The 20,763-nt window shown below is 55.9% G+C and overlaps 1 protein-coding gene and 2 long non-coding RNA genes across 20 annotated transcripts in view; 1 reads left to right on the top strand and 2 right to left on the bottom strand.

The window, feature by feature from the left end:
• Window positions 1-20,763, bottom strand: part of LOC130522071 (collagen alpha-1(XXV) chain) — a 50,402-nt gene that overhangs the window by 22,262 nt on the left and 7,377 nt on the right. For 17 of the 18 annotated variants that reach the window (XM_057026054.1, XM_057026057.1, XM_057026051.1 and 14 more), the window contains exons 3-4: window positions 4,506-4,550; window positions 3,338-3,345 (exon numbers count right to left, since the gene is read on the bottom strand). In XM_057026054.1, coding sequence (XP_056882034.1) covers window positions 3,338-3,345; window positions 4,506-4,550 — 53 coding nt within the window. Of the gene's footprint in view, window positions 1-274; window positions 1,082-3,337; window positions 3,346-4,505; window positions 4,551-20,763 lie in introns of those variants that run through there. The other variant, XM_057026060.1, reaches the window with a different exon arrangement.
• On the top strand, window positions 2,076-2,914 carry LOC130522089 (uncharacterized). The gene is made up of 3 exons (XR_008949542.1): window positions 2,076-2,204; window positions 2,267-2,504; window positions 2,574-2,914. It is a non-coding gene; the product is annotated as an uncharacterized LOC130522089 (long non-coding RNA).
• Window positions 7,403-11,802, bottom strand: LOC130522088 (uncharacterized). The gene is made up of 2 exons (XR_008949541.1): window positions 10,251-11,802; window positions 7,403-10,205 (listed from the first exon to the last, which is right to left on the bottom strand). It is a non-coding gene; the product is annotated as an uncharacterized LOC130522088 (long non-coding RNA).

The raw sequence follows: 20,763 nt of genomic DNA on the forward strand, positions 1-20,763 counted from the left end.
TTAGCCTCTCTGTTAGCCTCTCCGTTAGCCTCTCTGTTAGCCCCTCTGTTAGCCTCTCCGTTAGCCCCTCCGTTAGCCTCTCCGTTAGCCCCTCCGTTAGCCTCTCCGGTAGCCCCTCCGTTAGCCTCTCTGGTAGCCCCTCTGTTAGCCCCTATGGTAGCCCCTCTGTTAGCCCCTCTGTTAGCCCCTCCGTTAGCCCCTCTGTTAGCCCCTCTGTTAGCCCCTCTGTTAGCCCCTCTGTTAGCCCCTCCGTTAGCGTCTCGATCACGATCACCTGTCTGGGATTTCACATGTGGCGTTCAGGTGTAAAAGCGGTGGTTCGGCGTTCTTCCCGGCGGCCATGCTGAGGCCTTCCTTCATCCTCCTGATCAGCTCCAGATGTTCCCGGCGTTCCTCTGAACGATCCCCCAGACTTCTCCTTCTTCTGCTAATCCCGCCGAGGCTGTAAAAACGTTTGGTAGCTGCATTAACGTGCCGGCGGCGACGCCCTGGATCCGATGGGGAACGTGTGGGTGTTTTCGGAGCACCTGCTCATTTTCCAAGCCAGCCTCAGATTATCCTGATTATTCCAACGCTCGCACGGCGGAGTGCCTGTCAGAGGCGATCACGCCACGCTCCCCCCCCGACTCCGTAGCGACGGTGGAGCGGCGGCAGGTGCGTCTTTGTGGCGCCGACTCTCAGATCTGCGCTCTGATTTCGCCTCCAGGACGCAGCAGCTGGACGCCGTCCACGTCCCATAATTCTCTCGTCTCTGGCTGCTCTTCAAAGGAAGCCCTCCGGCAGGTGATCGGCGCTCCATCGGGATGAGTTTTATTGGAACAAAGTGGCGCGCTGCCTGTCCTCGCTAACCCTGCACCCCGCGCATGCTAAGCTAACCGGCGGCGGCCTCCGTCTAAAACCGGAGAAACTCAGGTTCCTCCTTTGTGACGGCGAGCAGCCGACGCCCGTCTCCACTTCCTGTCACCGCCGCTCGGTCGTACGCCCGGAATCACTGATGTCCAACGTCCTGCCTGGGAGGTTCTGGTGGACCAGGACCAGTCCTAGTGGACCAGGACCAGTTCTGGTGGACCAGGACCAGTGCTGGTGGACCAGGACCAGTTCTGGTGGACCAGGACATGACGCGAGGACGTCTGTGATGATGTAACAGCAGCTTAAAGTTGGGGGTCGACGCGGGGTCAAAGGTCACGTCGGTGAAGGTCAGAGGAGGAAGTGATGATGGTCCCTCGTGGTCCTGAGGCAGCATCAAGGAGCTAATGTGTGTTAGCAGCTTCCAGCTAAAGCATCAACGTGGCCGTTGGCGCCCGTCGTCACGGTTTCAGATGCTAGCGGAGGCTAATTTAGCTGTCATTTAGGGGTGTATCAGCTAATGCGGCTAATTTAGCAACAAATTGTCGGGTGTAATTGTGAGTTCCTGGAGGACACATCAACTCTGCATTCTTCACATTCTTCGAGAACATTTAGGAGCCCCAAAGTCAGGAATTGGCGTTAGCGTCGGCCGTGTTAGCCGCTGTTGACATGACTCCGCCATTTTTGTGGGTTTGGCTGCGAGCCGCTACGCCACCGCGGCCTCCGCGCTCCTTCCCAGCGCAGCGACCTGCTAAAGGCATCAGGGTCCAGGAAACCGGCCCCAAATGTCGTCCACATGGTTCCAATCATCTCGCCTCGGAGCTCCGGCACCACCGGAACGCCGCCTCTATACGGCCGCTCGCTGTGCTCGGATACGCCACTGCGCCGTCTGCTCGCCACTCCAGAGGTCAAAGGGCAGAAATAAAGGCTCCACTGTGTCGGAACGTTGCTGTTGCTCCGAAGCCCCACAGGTGAAACACACGGGAACCAGGAGAGTCTCCAGGAGAAACCTCGTTGTCTCTGCACCAAATTAGCCCTGGGGGCGGGGCCACGAGGGGCGGGGCCACGAGGGGCGGGGTTAATGGAGGACAGAGATGTGAGTGATCAGAGCAGCAACAATAATGGTGGTTGGGGGGGGAACCGCACTGGAGACGGACCTGGGAATGTCATCTGTTTCCCATAATCCACCCAGGTCCACAATTAGCCAGCAGAAAATGACTGTGTGTGTGTGTGTGCGTCTGTGTGTGTGTGTGTGTGTGTGTGTGTGTGTGTGTGTGTGTGTGTGTGTGTATGAAGCGCTTGTTTCTCTTCTGTGGTTTCAGCTCCTGATCAGAAGGACTCAAGGATCCAAACTGGAGGTCCAGGTCTGAGGGTCCAGGTCTGAGGGTCCAGGTCTGAGGGACCAGGTCTGGAGGTCCAGGTCTGAAGGTCCAGGTCTGAGGGACCAGGTCTGAAGGTCCAGGTCTGAGGGTCCAGGTCTGATGGTCCAGGTCTGAAGGTCCAGGTCTGAAGGTCCAGGTCTGATGGTCCAGGTCTGAAGGTCCAGGTCTGAGGGTCCAGGTCTGAGGGTCCAGGTCTGAGGGTCCAGGTCTGAGGGCCCAGGTCTGAGGGTCCAGGTCTGAGGGTCCAGGTCTGAGGGTCCAGGTCTGAAGGTCCAGGTCTGAGGGCCCAGGTCTGAGGGTCCAGGTCTGAGGGTCCAGGTCTAAGGGCCAGGTCTGAGGGCCCAGATCTGAGGGTCCAGGTCTGAGGAACTCCTCGGGATCCGGACCCAGCATGATTCTCCATCCTCCACCTGCACCGGTGGAACAGGTGGGAACGGACACGGAACCAAGAGAACCGGCCGGGGAGCCGGAGCGGGCCGCCTCTGGGCCCTGTATCGTCTTGATGACGGCCGTGGTCGCGATGGCGTTGGAGGGGGCGGAGCTGGAGCGCCGCCGCCGGCTTGGTGTTTTACGCTTGAGCGGTGCTAAATGGAGCAGGCAAACCCAGTGGCGGCGCTCGGCTGGACGCGTTCCTACGGAGAGAGGAGGAGGAGCCAGAGGATCCAGCTGTCCGACCTGCAGCGGCTCCGTTTCCAGGGGCAACGAGGAGGAAAAAGCGGGAGCACCAAACCGCGTTTCCATGTCGGAACGCCAGCGAACGCACCGCAGATCTGGCTGAGGGGCTTTGATTGGGACGCCCTCGTTCCCGCTCCGTGACCGCCGTTCCTCAGCGCCGATGAGGTCACGGCGCCAGCTGAGGCGCTAACGGGAATCTGGTCCCGACCTCGGGTTTAAACTGGCCGTTCCGCTCTTGGACATCCAATTCCAATGGTTTGGGAATCTAAAGACTAAATCCAAACGGTGGCGTTGATGGACTTCCTGATTCTCCACCTGGGACCTCATTAGCATCCCCTCATTAGCATCCCCAGGCTAACAGAGGGGTCCAGAGTGGGTTCTGGCAGGAAGTGTGTTACCTCAGAGGTCCGAAGGGGCGGAGCCGGGATACTTACAGGAGGTCCTGGAAGAGAGAGAAGAACGTTGGTTAGCTCCCGACAGACGATGCCTTCGCTGGCACGCCGGCCTCAGACATTCCACACCAGCGCTTCCCACCTGTATATTTAGAAGCAGCATTCCTGAACATCATATTCCAGGTTTACGAGCGGCTCCGGTTTCACCGCTACAAGAGCTTGTTAACCCCCCCCCCCCCGTTTTGTGAGGTGGCGCTCGTCTTTCCCCCCAATTACCGCCGCTCAAAGGGCCCCCAAAGCCTGTAAATCACCTCTGGACCCCCCCAGCTGGACCCCCCCAGCTGGACCCCCCCAGCTGGACCCCCCCAGCTGGACCCAGAGCCTTTCCAGGTCCCGCGTCCTTGAACTGGTCGGATCGCTAAAGCAGCTGCGGCGTTTACGATGGCGGGGGCGGCGCCGCCTCACAGGAGCGCACTCAGCACAGCATAAAGGCACGAAAAATTAAACTTTAAAGACTTTTTTGGGGGGGGGGGGGGCAACATCAATCCTCCTATTCTGCTCAGGCACCAGGAGGGACGTCCACCGAGCGGCGCGGCGGCGGCGGCGGCGGCGGCGGCGGCGTGCTGCCTTCACTGCCACACGTTCCCTCTGCGTGCACGGTGCTTTCATCCCTGGGGGGTCATGAATTAGAGATGCCCAGAACACTTAAGAGGGAACCCGGGGGTGTGGGGGGCTGACGCCGCAGAACGCCGCCCGGGCCCTTCAGCTCGCTCCCATCATGCTTTGCTGCCATTTCCACGGCAACAGGTGACTTTTCTCCGTTTAGCCTTTTAGCCCGGCAGAACCTCCAGGTCCGACTGAGCCCCCCCACAAATGAGGCTAAATTTGAGGCCGCCTGCTCATAACTCAAGCTGGGGGGGTCAGAAAGCCCCCCCCCCCCCCCCACGGACCTCACTCCGGATCATCTTTACTCCATCTCCTGGTTTCCTCCTGGAAAATCTGGTCTTTGGTCCAAGCGGACACCACAAATTACACATCTATGAGCTGCCCCCCCCCCACACACACACACACCGACTCCCCCCACACACACACACACACACCCCGACCCCCCCCCCCCCCACACACACACACACACACCGACCCCCCCCCACACACACACGGTTGTTGAGTGCTGGAGGATTTACTGACACACACTCATAAATATACGTACCGGGCTCTCCGTTGCGGCCTCGTCTTCCTCGCTTTCCCGGAGGTCCTGGAATAAAAGCAGATCCGACAGTCGGTCGTTTCATCGTTGTTGTGTTTGACTTTCACAGAAATAAACTTTATTGCCTTTGGATCCCAAACACTTTCAAGTTGACGCCAGCTAGCATTAGCACGCCAGCGCCGGCTCCGGAGGTCCGGATGGAGCAGCACCTCCGGGTGTCCGTCCACGTTAGGAAGACGCTTCTTTCCACTCAACATTCCGACCCTCCTCGGGTTCTCCTGTCGCCCGCGGCAACAACGTGGTTGTTATGCAAATGAGCTTCTGACCCCAAGAGCACCGTGGAACCAGATCTGGATCAGCACCGTGGGACCAGATCTGGAGCAGGATCGTGGAACCAGATCTGGAGCAGGACCGTGGAACCAGATCTGGATCAGCACCGTGGCGGAACAAATGACCCCAAATCATCTCACAATAGCGATAAAATTAGCATCTTGCTAAATCCAGCTATGCTAACTTCCTGCCGGAGGCTCCCCTCGTGTTAGCCGGGCAACACACAGGAGCTTTATGCTAGCAGTCCTGGAAGCGACTCTGTTCCCTTTGGGGCCGGTCCAGGAGAAGGTCCGGCGCCGGGGAACGGTGCGACCACAGGTGGAGTCGGACTCTCGCGGCAGCTGACGGGACTTTTCCTGCCTGCGTTTGTTTTTGGAGGATCCAAGAGGAACAGAAGTGGTTTTCGTCCTCCTCGTTCACTCCGGAATGTTCTCTGCCCCCCCGACGTGGCGACCCAGGACCGTTCTCAGCCCAATGCCAGCAGGACCGGCGGGTCTGTCTGATGACGAGGGTCAGCGGCGCCGGGCGGCCGGCCGAGAGCTAGCGGGAAGGTTCTGGGATTCTGTGGCTTCTCGGCGTTCCGGGATGGAAGCACTTCAAGCGAGGCGTCGCCGGAGACCCGGAACGTCGACGACTGTTTGACTCGTTTCTGGATCTAAAGTTTTAAATATTTGGACGCCTGGACGGAAGCTCCCAAACGTTGGTGCCCAGAAGGAATCGTTGAGAGCTGCTGGCGCGGCCTCATCTCATGCTAACGTGGGCTAAATCAGGATGTAGCCACTGGCATCGTTAGCATGCTAGCTTGCCCAAACCGCTGCGCCAAAGATGGAGAGAAACCCACTTAATGGCTCAACAACATTCAGACCATAACCTCATTAAATCGGGGACGTCAGCAGCGTCGAGCGTTGCTCGTTAAGCTAAAAGGCCGTCCGGGTGTCATGTGACCCTGGACCATGTGACCTGAGCCGTCTCCTGTCAAGCTTCTCGTCCTGGAGCTTTGATGTATGGAACCAGTTCAAGTGAACCTGGAGTTACGTTTCTGGTTCACAAACATGCTGGAAAGGTCCCGGAGTTTAGCTAGCCTTAGCTTCAAAGCTATCAGCCAAGCTAACGAAACAAAAGCATGGAAACAAGTTTATCTACTTCTGTTGTTACGGTGCTCAATGTAGCCTTAGCAACCTAGCCTACCTCAGGCTCTTCATGGCTTCTCAGGCATCTATTAGCATTTTCTGTGTAGCATTGAAACATTCCAGGTATTCCAGAAGCTCCAGACGAGTTTCAGACGGTTCATTCGATCCCCGACAGGGAACGTGGAGTTTATTAAAGCTGGCAACACCGACCGCGATGCAGGTCGGCGACTCTCTGCTCCGCGAGCGTTTGTTTCTTTACGAGAACATTTTTGTGGGGACATCTGGCAGAGACGGACGGTCCCGATCCCAGCGCCTCGGTGCTACGCATGGAGATGAATAAATCACGGCACAAATGCTAATTTGTGGAACACTGGGTCCAGTGTCCAGCGGAAAAATGTAAATGGGACCACAAGTTTACAGTCGGGCTCGTGGGGAAATGTCACCGCGCTTGTTGTCGCTAACGGCGCTAGCTCCTGACGAAGCACAGACGCGCTCCGCACGGAGTCTGGAACTTCACTTTCCTCCAGAACCGCGACGTTCCAGTAAAACCAGAGCTCTTTAATTGGTCTCCTGTGGAGAAACGAAGTCTTTCGCTAAGTTGTTTTATTAGAGACTCAAGAAACTCGAGATGACGGACGATAAATGTTCCGACATGAAGCACCTGCGAAGGACCGCCGGCTCTCACAGGGAATGCTGGGACACAACATCCCATCGTCGTCTATAGTGGGAAGCCGCGGCAACAGGAGGGAGAGTTAAAGCATTAGCCAACGTTAGCATGCAGGGATCTTCGTCTGGCTTTAAATCATGTTCCCCCCCCAAAGAAGAGGTGAGTTAGCGTCCCCGCGCGCTAATACGCCGCCTGCTCCTGATTTATCCCACCGGCTTCTCCGGGATCCAAGAGCTCCGCCGGGGTAAGAACAACTGAAAATGTGCTTCCGTGTTTCCGGACAGAACCATTCATGTCGGGAATAGCGGGAACAGATGAGAGCGAGAGAGTCCTGGACTTTGTCTCGGCCGCCCCTCGAGGTCGCTCAGCGGCTTTTGTGGAGACAAAAACCCGGAGTCCCCTTGAACCGCTGATCCGGCGCCCTGTCTCCGGGACAGGAAGTCCTTGTCGTAACGTCTGACCTGCTCAACTCCTCCTAATCCCTGAACTTCCTCAAACTTTTCCAGACAGAACTAAAGACAGAAGAAGCCGTCAAACAGACCCGTGCCGGTTCTCCGGACGCTCCGGATCCAGCTGCTGCTTCATGAAGCGGAATCAAAGCTTTTCAATTGTTTCCTAATTTTAATTGTTAGCTACTGCTAACCAGCTAACGTTAAGATGCTAGCTATGCTAGCCCGGGCCCTAAATATTCTCCCGTTTTTATTCTTGGAATTTTCCCGTTTCAGGTCGTTTTCAGAGGTTAGTCCCGATTACGGGAATCATTCCCGCTAAAAACAGATATTTGACAACAAAAAGGTTTTTCACAGAGAAAAACGGGATCATCGGATCCGTCAGAGCTGCAGGGAGACAAACGGAGCCTCTCCGGGAGTCTTTTCATCACTTCCAAAGATCAATGTGTTTTCCTCTGGCTGCAGAGACACACGAACGCCTCACACGCTCCCGGACCGGCAGAGGTCGGAAATCGATCGGCTCAGTCAGAAACCTCTCCTACGGAAGCCTGTGAGGGGCTTCTACGCCCGGAATCCTTAATTGTGACAGTGGGAATGAATGGTTCCTGTCCGGTCCAGGTCCTGGTCCAGGTCCTGGTCCAGGTCCTGGTCCAGGTCCTGGTCCTGGTCCAGGTCCAGGTCCAGGTCCTGCAGCCTGCAGAACCACCAGATAAATGAAACCTGATTTCATTCCCAACACAATCCCGCCGCGGAGGCAACTCGCCTTATTGAATTTCCAGCCAGCGTTCCAGAAAACACGCTCAGGAATGGGAGGAAAACTTGCTGAAAGTCCGGAGGTGTGAGTCCGGATCTGGACCCAAATCCAGGAGGTCTGGAGACGATGAAGGGAGGATGGGGGTGGGACTAGCGGAGAGTAATTAGCCGCGGTGCTAACTGATCAACGAGGAGGCCGACTGTCTCCGAAGGAAGTTAACGAGATTATTGACGGATTATTGACTTGTTCGGATCAGAACCGCGGAGGTCCGCCGAGGGTCACCGATGCTAACCTGACCAGGCGTTGTCATGGTAACACACGTCGCTCCTCTCTGGTCAGGATTGATGTCCCGCGTTACGTTTCAACATGATCCGAACGGGAACATCTGGACCCGAACCAGGAAAACAGATTAGGAACGTCTCAAACTCATCATGTCGTCACAAACCAGCGAGGAGACGAGCGGCGCGGGAATGTTTCACGTTCCGAGTGGAAACCCAAACAGAGTGTCAACGCCAGCCGGAACGCCATCTGAGGGCCCCTCCCCTCTCCCAGGCGGCACCAGAACCTGCATCAAACGGACAGAACAGGGAACCCAGAATTCCCTTCAAATAAAACCTCAGTCAGTCTTTCCTGTCAGAGTGCACACACACACGTGCACACACATGTGCACACACACACGTGCACACACACGTGCACACACACGCCCCCTCAGCCCTTCGTTCCACTAACGAAGCCACTTTTATTTGACAAAGTGATCCGAGTTCCTGTTCTGGAGTCGCTGCCGACGCCACCAGACAGGAGAAGCTAATTAGCAGGTAGCGACGGCCGTCGTCAACAGGAAGCACTCAGGAAATGAAAGAAACACAAAGGAGCGTTTTCTAGCGTAGCTACCACACGGTTAGCTCGGGAACCTCCCGACATGAGAACATTTAGCCGCGGTCATGCTAACCCTTTCAACAACAATCAGGCGTTAGCGGGCCCGAGGTTACGGGAACGTCGCCAGGATTTCTCCCCATTTCCTGGTAAAAACAACAAAGAGTGTTTTCTCAGCGTTAGCTCGTTAGCGTCCCGTTTCTCCTCACACGTCAGTCAAAGTGACCATGTCAAAGGTCAGCCGGGGGGGCGGGGCCTCTCGGGACCGCTCCGGGTCTCACCTTTCAGGCCAGTTCTGGCTGTTGTGACACCCGGACCAGTCCCGGTTCTCCTGAGGCTGCTGGTCTAACTGGTTACACTGGTTTAACTGATCTAACCCGTTTAACTGGCTAAACTAGTTTAACCGGTTTAACTGGTTTACCGCAGACGTCGAGCGGCGGCTCCACTTTTATATCTAAACTGATCTGATTTCACGGACGTTTTAAAGCTCAAATCAGAAGATAAAAATGTCATCGCTGGATTTAAAAGACGGATTTCTGGACAAACACAGCGATTTCATATTTTCCTCCAGTTCCGGAACGTTCCAACTGTCAAAGAGCCAATCGGAGGCTCCTGGCTTCCTTTGATCTGTGTGTTAGCGATTAGCCCGAGTCAGATCTGCTCAGCGGATGAATCCATCCCTTTCCAGACCATCTTCCCAGCGAGACTTGGACCGAACCAGTCGGACAGCAGGATGTTCCTCCACAGGACGGAATCACGTTGTTATTGTGAGATTCCGAACGACAGAACGGGAACAGCTCGAAACGCTCCGCCGACGGCGCGAATGAAGCGAGTTTTCCATGAATCCGGACAATCGTCTCCTCTTACGTCTCCCCTGATGAGGGAGATCAGGAGATCAGGCCTGCGGATCCGTCCCGTCCCGGCATAAATCACCAGGAGACGCAGCGTCCAATTAGTGCCGCTCGCTTGACCCGCACGCCAACCACAGCGAGCGGGGAGCGCCGCGGCTAACGGCTAACGGCTAATGACGCAGCGGCTGAGGACGGGATCCGGACAGGGACGAGTCGAGAGGAGCCGAAGACCTCCGGGATCAGATCTGGCCCACGAACAGACCCGGACCGTCACCGAGGTTCCAAACGCTCGTCTGAGGAACACGAGCTGGACCACACACGACTGCTCACATCCAGCCAGAACCTTCCAGAACGGAGACGCACCAGGAAGCGCGAGGAAGCGCGAGGAAGCTTGTCGGACCTGCAGAACCTTCAGTCTGGAGGGAAGAAGGTGGTCCAGATCAGCAGGAGATCCTCCGCTGGTGTTCTGGATCCGATTCAGCACCGATGACATCCTGTGCTGAAGCTCCGCCCCTCATCTGAAGGGACGCCACGTTCGACGGCGCCAACCCGCTTCGGCGTTCCGGTCTTTGGCTAATTGGCGGTAAATCCGTTTGAGGATATCAGCGTCCCAGCGAAGGGAATGGCGCCCCCTGTGGACCCGTCCAACCTTCACGCTAACGACCGGCGTGTTCATGGGAACGACGCCGGTGACCTCATAAACCGGATCGGTCCCGACTGGCGCTCCGAGACGCCGCGGCTGCTTCTTCCCGAGCTGTTCGCAGTCCTGGGTGGGTTCTGCCGGACCGGACCGCACGAAGGAGCGAAACCCAGAACCTTCTGGGACCGTGCCCCCCCCCCCCACATGTTCCATTATTCCAGCTGCCAGGAAAAAAGATGAAGGGTGGGAATTCTGTCCACGGTGAGCTGCCTCTGCTCAACGTCAGGCGAGGATGCGAACTGGGATCTGTCGGGGGGGGGGGGGGCACAGTGGGGGGGGGGGCAGACAGGTGCTCCCAGCGCATCAGAGTGGCGACGAGGTCACGAACTGTTTTGACTTCAAGCTTCTGGTTTTCGGACGTTTTGACAGGTGCTGACAGGGGGGGGGGGCAGAAGGGGGGGGGGACCAGGAGAAGACGGCTGGAATTCCTCACAAAACTGTTCCGAACGGCAGAAATTCAGAAATGCGTCTGCAGCTTTTTGGATTTTGCAATTTCAGCTGGACGTCCGATAAAGTCAAAGTTTCTCTCTGAGAAACTCCGGATGTTCCTTCAATATCCCGGTCGATTGACCCGGAAAAGTTCGGAAATCCAATTTCTGCAGCTGGAACTCGAGCTGACGTTTCAATTCTGGGCCGTAATTGTTCTTCCCAGAGAAAAGAGCGAATAAAAGCTTCGATCTCGGCTGTGGGGACGACGCTAACGCTTCTACAGCGGTAGCTTAAGCTAATGCTAACGCTAACCAGGAAGACGCCGATCCAGAAACAAACCGTTAGAAAAATATACAAGCGTCAACCTGATTTATTCAAATGAGCTCGTCATGATGGAACGTTGGCAGGAAGCCGCATCATCCCTCAGCTAGCATTAGCATAGCACCTCACTAACAAAGACCACAAATCACCTAAATGGCGTCTGCCGGCGTTTGAGTGCACCTGATACACCGGCTCCGGCCACCGCACGGGAAGCTAATTAGCACCGCCGCAGCGCTAACGCCGATATCTCAGACTTGATTAAAACCAGCCGTGACCTCTGGGGGGGCAGAGAGGAGGAGCTTCTCCTGCCGCCAACAGGACGTCCCCGTAGCGTCCACACGGGTGCTTCCTATTAGCGGGTCATCGCTAAGCTACACGCTACAAAAACGGAGAAAGCAACATGTTGTCGCCACAACAAAGGCGCGGCGAGCAGATCTGAGAGCAGCCAGAACGAAGCGGGGGGGTTCGTTTACAGGCGGGAGGGGCGGCGGCTAACCAAGGAGGAGGCTAACCAGAGAGGAGGCTAACCAGAGAGGAGGCTAACCAGAGAGGAGGCTAACCAAGGAGGAGGCTAACCAGAGAGGAGGCTAACCAGAGTGGAGGCTAACCAGAGAGGAGGCTAACCAAGGAGGAGGCTAACCAAGGAGGAGGCTAACCAGAGAGGAGGCTAACCAAGGAGGAGGCTAACCAAGGAGGAGACCAACCAAGGAGGAGGCTAACCAGAGAGGAGGGGGGCACAAAGTCTGAGCCGCCTGACAAAGTAGCACATAAATGTCCATTAGCCTGTGAAAAGCTAAGTCATGGAAGCTGGACTGACGAACATCTGTGAAAACACAAGCTACGTTAGCGTAGCAGCAGAGCCGCAGCCCCCACGCTGCTGCTTCTGTTGGTGGCTTTGATGTTTCAGAGATAAAAGAATCCTAATGAGGATGACATCATCAAAGACCAACAACATCTGGCCTTTATTCTCACTGAAGCGCGACGCTACAGACGCTAGCATGCTAAAGACAGCCAGATGCAGTAAACAGAGCGACAACAAGGCCTCACTCACCCCCCCCCCCATCCCCCCCAGCTACCCCCCCAGCCTGGCAGTCAGAGGGCGGGGCCTCGGTTGGGGGGAGGGGCTTTGAAGCCTTCTAAACAGGAAGTCTCCCGTTAATTGAGGAGGATGTGGGATTCAGAACCTTTGACCCGCAGGATGAGGGGAGGCGGCCTCGCGGGTCCCTCAGACGCATCAGAACCGTGAGAGGCCCAGACGAGCGAGCGGCTGGCTCCGCCCACATCTGCGGCGCCACATCTGTGGCGCATCAGCGCCACTGGAACCATGATTCCATCAGCGGCTCATCCCGACCGGATCAGCGCCGATGACATCACACCCGTCCCTGTCACGACCCCTTTGATGCTTTGATGTGTGCAGGGGGCGGGGCTAAATGAGTGCACGCAGGGAGGTCAGAGGTCAACTCTGAGTTATTGACAGACACAATCACAGAGCTAAAGACTAGCATTTGACGCTAACTGCCCGCGGAGCTAAGTGCTGTTGATGTTGCCTCAATGACGAGCTGTCATGCTAATGCCTCAACCTGCTAGCGCACGTGTGCCCCCCCCCGTCTACAACAGGTGGAATGTAGCCAGATGCTACGCGGCTAAACCCGTGGGGGGGCAGGTTTGTACGCGTGTTGGGTTACAGAAGCTGAGAGCGTAGCAACACTGCAACTTTAGCAACTTTAACAACTCTGCAACTTTAGCAACGCGGCAACTCTAGCAACGCTGCAACTCTAGCAACGCTGCAACTCTAGCAACGCTGCAACTCTAGCAACGCTGCAACTTTAGCAACGCTGCAACTCTAGCAACGCTGCAACTTTAGCAACGCTGCAACTCTAGCAACGCTGCAACTCTAGCAACGCTGCAACTTTAGCAACGCTGCAACTTTAGCAACGCTGCAACTTTAGCAACGCTGCAACTCTAGCAACGCTGCAACTTTAGCAACGCTGCAACTTTAACAACGCTGCAACTCTAGCAACGCTGCAACTCTAGCAACGCTGCAACTTTAGCAACGCTGCAACTTTAGCAACGCTGCAACTCTAGCAACGCTGCAACTCTAGCAACGCTGCAACTTTAGCAACGCTGCAACTCTAGCAACGTTCACCATCTGGCTGGTTGCTGTGGGAATCTGAAACCTTCAACAAAAGACTCGTGTTCGGCGCCGCAACCCTGGAACACGAAAATGGGAAAACCAGTGAAGCACGACGGCAACTTTCTCATCCCAGTCGGGCTCCCGGGTTCATTCCCGCGTCTCCGAGTTACCGGCACCACCGACTCCATCTGCTGATGCCACTGAGCTCGCAGCCTCGCTGCTAATCATTCATCGTGTTGACAGCTTCCTGATTCTCTTCTGCTGCGCTGGATCAAAAACAGGAAACCGGAATTCTGTGCGGAGCGTCGGAAAGACGTTTGCAAGTCAACGGGAAAAGAGACGTTCCAGCAAAACAAGCTAACAGCAGCGCGACAGCTAACGAGCGGCTCGTCACTGCGAAAGGATCCATCCGACGGGGAGCGACATCACCTGCCAAAGTCACGTGACGCTCCGCAGTAAAGCGGGAACGCCGGACCGGAGCTCCGCTGATGAATCCAGTCCGGTTTTAATTTCCTGCCTCTTGTTTTGTTGCCATGGCGGCTCCATCACACTCGCCTTTTCTTCTGTCAACTTCAATCGCAACGGATCGGGAATGTGGGCGATCCGCGCGGGCGCCGCTCATCAACGCGAGCATCCCGGTCATCGGGAATCTGGTGCCTCCAATTGAGTCCGCTCATCGTCCGTGGGATTAATGCGAGGTGACAAAGCCCATCAGTCCGAGCCGCCGCCCGTCTGCATGACTGCCCCGGCTGGCAAACCGCACCGCGGCTAATGAGTTAGCGCCGGCTTTGTTCTCTCGGACCAAAACACGACGCTGCTGAGCCAAGCTCGATCTCGGAGGAACGGGAACGTTCAGGCTGGACCTGAAAGGTGCCGGTTCAGTTCCAACGTCGGCAAGACCTGAATCCGACATGCTAACATCGGCTCACACGCAGACGATAGCGTGTTGTGTTCCGAGTTTACAAACAGGCCAAACGATTTGAACCTAGCATGTTGCTAAAAAATAGCTCCAAAGAGGCGGAGTTTAGGTGCCGAAGGTCCGGAAAGGGGCCGGGATCATTCTGCACTTGTTACCTGATCGTTTACACGTTTAGAGATCCCGAAAGGTGGCGGAAATAAGATGCTATTAATGCTACAATGCTCACTTTCTGGGGCTTTAGCATCATAAAAACCACCTTCATCAAAACGGCGTTCCGGCTCTGATGGTTCCCGCCTCCTCGGCAGGCGCTGGGAACAAGGGAAACGCTAGCAGCGGGAGTTCCCACCTAGCATTCGCTGCCGTCAGGATCCAATTACGGGATCAAGAGGGGCAACGTGCGACATCAAAGCCGCCGTTAGCTGGTGTTCCAGGGAAAAATCAGCGTTCTTAGATTCACCTTTACGAACAGCGATCAGCAACATGCAGAATTCATTAGCGCAACGGGGATCCGTAAAAATCCGTAAACAACCTCATAAATATGAAAATGTCTTCTAACAACCTGAGAACATCGAACCGGCAACTGCAGGCAACTCATGAAACATTCATGCCGTAAAGGTCAACGCTTGTTCTCAGGGGAGCGCTTGATGGCTAATTAATCTGGACCGCGGCTCAGACTGAAGCTACGTCTGTTAGCAGGCGCGTTTCAGGGCCTCGCTAGCAGTAATTAGCACATTCACCCTGGAGGAAAACACCACTCTTGCCCTCTGGTTGTCTCTCTCCTTGGATGGAGGAGCTAAATTAGCCCGACGTTTCTTATTTTCCGACGTCGCTCATGCTAACAAAGGATGACTGGGGATAGCTAAGACACGGGCCTAGCGAACACGCTACATGGAGCTTCTGGTGGCGACGCTGTTGCGTGGAAACAAATTGTTTATCTTCATTAGCCTGTTAGCCTGTTAGCTTCCACAGCTGCGTTAGCTCAGAGGTGCAGACGCGCCACCAACGAGCCGCTGGGACATCAAAGAGCGTTCGCTCAAATGTCTCCGTCTCAAAATAAACGCCCTCAGGACGTCACATGACACCACAACTGCGTCTGATGGCGAGGCGGCGGTATGTCGGGGGGGGGGGGGGGTACTCACCACAGCTATTTCAGAGGGATGACCTCTGACCCCATCATCCACGCCGTGCGTGCTTTCAAGTGTCCCACGCTAACCCGTCGCGCCGCGACCCTGATGTATCGATTAGCCTCAACCTGCCCTGCGGAGACCAGAGGCTGCTGCCTCGTTGCCCCTCCGGCCGGCTGATGCCCCCCCGGCCGGCTGATGCCCCCCCGGCCGGCTGACGGGGGGGCATCAGTCAGTGAGCGCCAGGCATAGCTCGCCGTGCCAGCGGCTATTACTCCCTTAGCCCGCATAGCTGCCCGCGCTAGGCCTCCTGCTAGCAATTTACTGACAGGTGGCATCATTTAGGCCCGACCAGATAAGGAGAGGTGGGGGGGGGGGACGACTGAAAGGGGGCGGAGCCTGGAGGTGAAGGTCAGGTAGCGAGTTAGCGAGTTAGCGTCTGATGTAAACAAGGTCACTGAGAGAAGAGTCGTTAGCGCAGTGCTAACCCCCTCGCACACGATTGAACTCTTTGAGATGTCATTAAAGTGACATCATCAAAGACGCCGCGGTAACAGGAGAACCTGCTGGACGCACGCCCGGAACGCCGTCCAGGTCCAGGCTGGACCGGCAACCTGCTCCGTCTCGCTTGGAGACGAGAGAAACACAAACAGATTCTTCTGAACCGGGTTTGATCGACGGTTCTGACGGGTTCCTTTAGCCTCCATCCAGATCTGGATGCTTTAAGCTAACCGAAGCTGCATCTCCTGTTTTATTGCCCCAAACGTTCCTGCGGCGCGGGGGCGGAGTCTGTTTGTTTAAGCTAGTTTTGGTTAAAACACCAGGTGAAACAGACGCTAGCGGCTAACGGCTAACGGCTGCCGTCGCTTCGGCGGTTTCCTTCGCAGCTTCAAAGCATTTCCGAGTGTCATTCCTCAGGACTTTGATCCCAACGTTTATGTGCTTTATGAATTTAAATAGCGTCTCCCCGTCCAGAGATGCTAACTCAGCGCCGCGCCGCCGTTCGTTGGTAAAACCGCTACTTCTGCACTTCTGTCATCTTTAATTCAACAGGAACGCCGTTAGAGGACGGAAGGACGGGAAGCTGAAGGGCAACGGAATTATGTAGCTGGAGCTAGCGGAGGAGAGAGGAGCAGAGCTAGCTTCCGTTAACAGGCACCACTTCATGGCGTTCCAGGTTCACGTTAGCCGCAGTCAAAACTCTCCAAAAACAAAACTCTCAGAGCAACGGGAACAACGTTCCTGATGGGACAGAACAACATTCCTGATGGGACAGAACAACGTTCCTGATGGGAACATCGTTCCTGATGGGACAGAGCAACGTTCCTGACGGGACAGAACAACGTTCCTGACGGGACAGAAAATCGTTCCTGACGGGAACAATGTTCCTGATGGGACAGAACAACGTTCCTGACGGGAACAACGTTCCTGATGGGACAGAACAATGTTCCTGACGGGAACAACGTTCCTGATGAGAACAACGTTCCGCGCTGCTGCCGGAGACTCTGGACACGTTCGGTTCCTCATCTTAAACTCAGCTAAGCTAACTGTTGCATAATTGGGCCAATTTTAGGCACCATGTGGGAATAAAGTTGAGGCTTTTAACAGTCAGACGACGTTCCCAGTTTGAGTCCAGAGGTCAGAGGTCATCCCAAGGTGAACAGACCTGCGTCAGCTAGTCGAGCTAATCACACGTCTTTAATCGGACTGTAAAGAAGCAGATCCGAATCCAGCTGGTTCTGGTCATTCCCATGTTTCCCGTGTTTACGTGTAAACGTTCCAGATGCTGCCGAGAAGCTCCATAAATTCTGGGTTCGGACAGATTTTCCCTGGTGTTTCGTCTCCACATCCTCCTGCTTTTCGTTACTGCTGATTCCTGCCTGAACGCCAAATGTCCGAGACTCCGGATTACGCAGGACACGCACCTTAAACGCACCGTTGCTAACATCTTAGCTTCCCCGTTGGCTTCGGGTTCCAAACCTGTGATATTTGAGCATTTTCCTGATCAGAGGACATGAAGAAGAACAGCTGGAAACAGAAGAACACTTCCCAGATTAGCCCTCGGGGCTGACTACTGCAGGGGCCGATCCAGGGAAAACCTGGATCAGGAGGCGCTACAGGCTAGGGCGATACAGGCTAGGGCGATACAGGCTAGGGCGATACAGGCTAGGGCGTTACAGGCTAGGGCACTACAGGCTAGGGCGCTCTATGCTAGGGTGCTCTATGCTAGGGCGCGCTATGCTAGGGCGCTACAGGCTAGGGCGGTCTATGCTAGGGAGCTCTATGCTAGGGTGCTCTATGCTAGGGCGCTCTATGCTAGGGCGCTACAGGCTAGGGCGCTCTATGCTAGGGCGCTACAGGCTAGGGCGCTCTATGCTAGGGCGCTACAGGCCTCAGTCATCTGTCCGGATCCATCCGAGCGACTCGTGACAGGAGGCCTGACATAGTTCTGCTGCTCCAGAATCCCAGTTATCTGAACTGGAGCAGGAATCTCAAGGACCCCCCCCACACACACACAGACCCCCCCCCCCCACCCAAACCCCCCTTCCCTCCTTAAACATCATTAATAAACAATAACGTTTTCCAGGGAACGACTGTTGTGACAGCTGATCGGCTCCATCTGGGAACGCTCCGACGCTCCGAACACTGTTTATTATCCCTTTATTCCACGTGTCCGGCGCCGCTCGAGCGTCTCCGTCAAAACAAACGGACGTTTGAAGGACAACGTCCACACGAGGACCACGCGACACATTCAGGCGCCGTCAGAATTCCCACCGCCGGCCATCGATTATTAAGGCCTTACGATTATTTATTAACGTGCTGATGCTAGCCGTTAGCTTCTTAACGGTTCACCAATATAAAGCTAACAGCTATTAGCCTTAAAATGCAACAAAGAAAACAAAGAAATTACCCCAGAATGCTGCTTCATGGAAAGGTTTTGGCTGCTAATTGATCCTGATGTTAGCGCGTCAGCAGCTAGCAGCTGGCTTTGCTCACCCTCCATTTTTGTGGTCTGGCAGCGTCCACGTCCAGGTGTTGCCGATTAGCTGCAGCCTGTGAGCTAACGGCTAATTGAGCCATTTGGTCTGTTTCTGTTTGCGTTGTAGCGTCGCGGAACAGCCGCGTTGGGGATATTAGCCGAGCGGTTCCGCTACATTTCCAGGCTTTGTGCTAAGCTAAGCTGCATCAAACACCTGAGATAGAGTTTTTCTTTCCTAGTGTCAGTGAACGCAGCGATGAAACTGGACCGGAAACCCGGCGCAAAAAGTCGGAATCCCGAAGAAGTCGCTGTTTCTCCGGTTTAACGCGTCACCTACGAACCCACTAGCCAGCAGAGGGATGCTAAGCTACTTCTCTGGTTTGTGCTACTGGTATGTCTCACTGGGAACACTGGGGTCCTGCGGCGTCACATGACGCTAGCGCGGCGCTAACTGGGATTAGCATATTGGGCTAAATGGAACTGGAGCGGAACAAACAGACTTAACGTGGACGCAGCTCCGTCTTTATTCCCGCCGACGTCCCGAATGCTACAGTTAGCTCACCCGCGGCACCTGCGGCTGTTGCGTAACCCCGCCGTCGCCATGGCAGCAGCTTCGTCTATAAATAAAATGTAAATGACTGACGGAGCCGTTGGGGCGGCCTGATCCGTGCGGTCGGAGCGGGCCTATTTGGGAATGGTGTGTAATGACGGAATTCGAAGAGGCTCTCGTAACAGGTGCGACTCCCGGCTGCCTCGGCCTCGGAGCGTCCTGCTCCGGTTCCTCCGGCTCGCCGCCGCCGCCTCTGATGTCGCTCCAGCGGCGGCGCGAACACACGCGAGCGGCTGTAAGTGAAACCAGGCCGGCGGAGCGGCGAGCTCGGCTGACACGTGTTTGCTGACCCGGGATCAGTGGCGACAGCTGCGAGCCCCCGGAGGTCGACTCCCGACGCTCCGGACGACTCCCGACGCTCCGTGTTTGCATTCTGGAGCGAGCGGCGCGGGATCGGGAACAGAAATGGAGTCAAAACAGCGAGTTGGTGCCCGTGGCGGCAGAAATGTGACCCCGCCCACCAGTCACGCGGCGAGCAGCTGGTGCCATGGTGACAGCTCGGAGAACTCGGAAACCAGAAACCCGCCAGTCCACCCGGCACTCGGAACGTCGGGAAGTGGTTTTCCTTTCAGAGGGACTCGTTTTTTTCCTGAGGAACGATCCGGAATTCCTTCTGAACCCCCAGAACATCGGGATGGTGGACCGGGCCGGACCCTGCCCCCTGACCCGGGTCCTGACATTCCCACCAGAGCAGCTGCTCTCAGACCTTCTCCCGCCTCCGTTAGCTCCGCCCCCTCCACGTACTCACGATATCACGATGGCGGCGGTCCGGACCTAAATAACCCGGCTGCCACCCCCAGGAGCCGAGACGGATTGGGAGACAGAACCGGATCCTGTTTCAGTCCAACATTCGCCTCCAGAACTCCGAAACGACCCAAAGGTGTCAAAGGTTCCGTGTAATTCACCAGACGGTAATAAAGCGCGTCTGCTAGCTAAGTGCTACCGTCAACATCTGCGTGTCAGAGTTAGCATGAAGCGTGCAGCAGCTTTAAAGCTACGTTTAAAAGCTATCCTGCGTCGTTAGCATTGTAGCTTATGAAGCATCGCGCAGACTTTACGACGCGTTCCAGTCATTAAAGCAGCGGAGCCGCGAGACGTGTTAGCATGTCACAGAGTTAGCTAACCTAAAGACCTCGCTGAAAACAGGTCCGGTTGGCGCCGCTAACGCGCCGCTAATGCGCCGCTAACGTGCCGCTAACGCGCCTCCTTTCTGCCATTTCTTCTACTTTTACAGTCAGTGCCAGACCCAACTTGGCTGAACAAGGCGGCCCGGACGCGTCCTGCTGAGGTGGCGCTCACGCTCACATGCACGCCCACGTGCACGCTCACATGCACGCTCACGTGCAGGTTTTACACCCCAAATCAATCCGATCCTACAACAATCGCGCCTCAAACGTGCGTTACCATGATGCTAAAGCTAGCGGCGGTGAAAGATGGCGCCGCCGCCGCGGCGGGACGGTTTAATTTCAGGCTCCGTCGACCACGAGCGCGGCGGCGCTGAAGCTATTAGTCCCCGGGTCAATGTGGCGAGCGCGTTACCGCGACGACTCCATTACTGCGCTTCAGTAACACCCTGCCTGGGGGGGGGGGGCAGCTTTGATTTGTAGCGCTGCTAACGCAGGACGAGCGTAATCGCTCAGCGGCGCAGCGGCGAGCTGGTGCCAGAGACGCCGTCTCTCCGGTTCTGGACTCGCTCTTGGCGGCGGTTCAGCTCCGGACACTTAAAGCTGCCAGCAAATCCGGGCGGGCAGCTGGTGAAACCCGATCTCCATCCAATCAACGCCAGGTTCTCGCCCCGCCGTCCCCGGGGACCGATTCCGATCCTCCCGGCCCGGCGCGGCGGCGGCGTCTGCTTTAGCTTTAGCTCGCCGCAGACGGTCGTGAATTCAGAGGCGCTAAAGAAGCTGTTTGTGCTTCTGAATTAGCAAAGACGACGTTTGACTGAAAGAACAAAGGAAAGTTTTCATTGATGTTTCCTTTCGTGGCCGTT

This window comes from Takifugu flavidus, chromosome 3 (genome assembly GCF_003711565.1).
Source record: "Takifugu flavidus isolate HTHZ2018 chromosome 3, ASM371156v2, whole genome shotgun sequence".
NCBI lineage: Eukaryota > Metazoa > Chordata > Actinopteri > Tetraodontiformes > Tetraodontidae > Takifugu > Takifugu flavidus.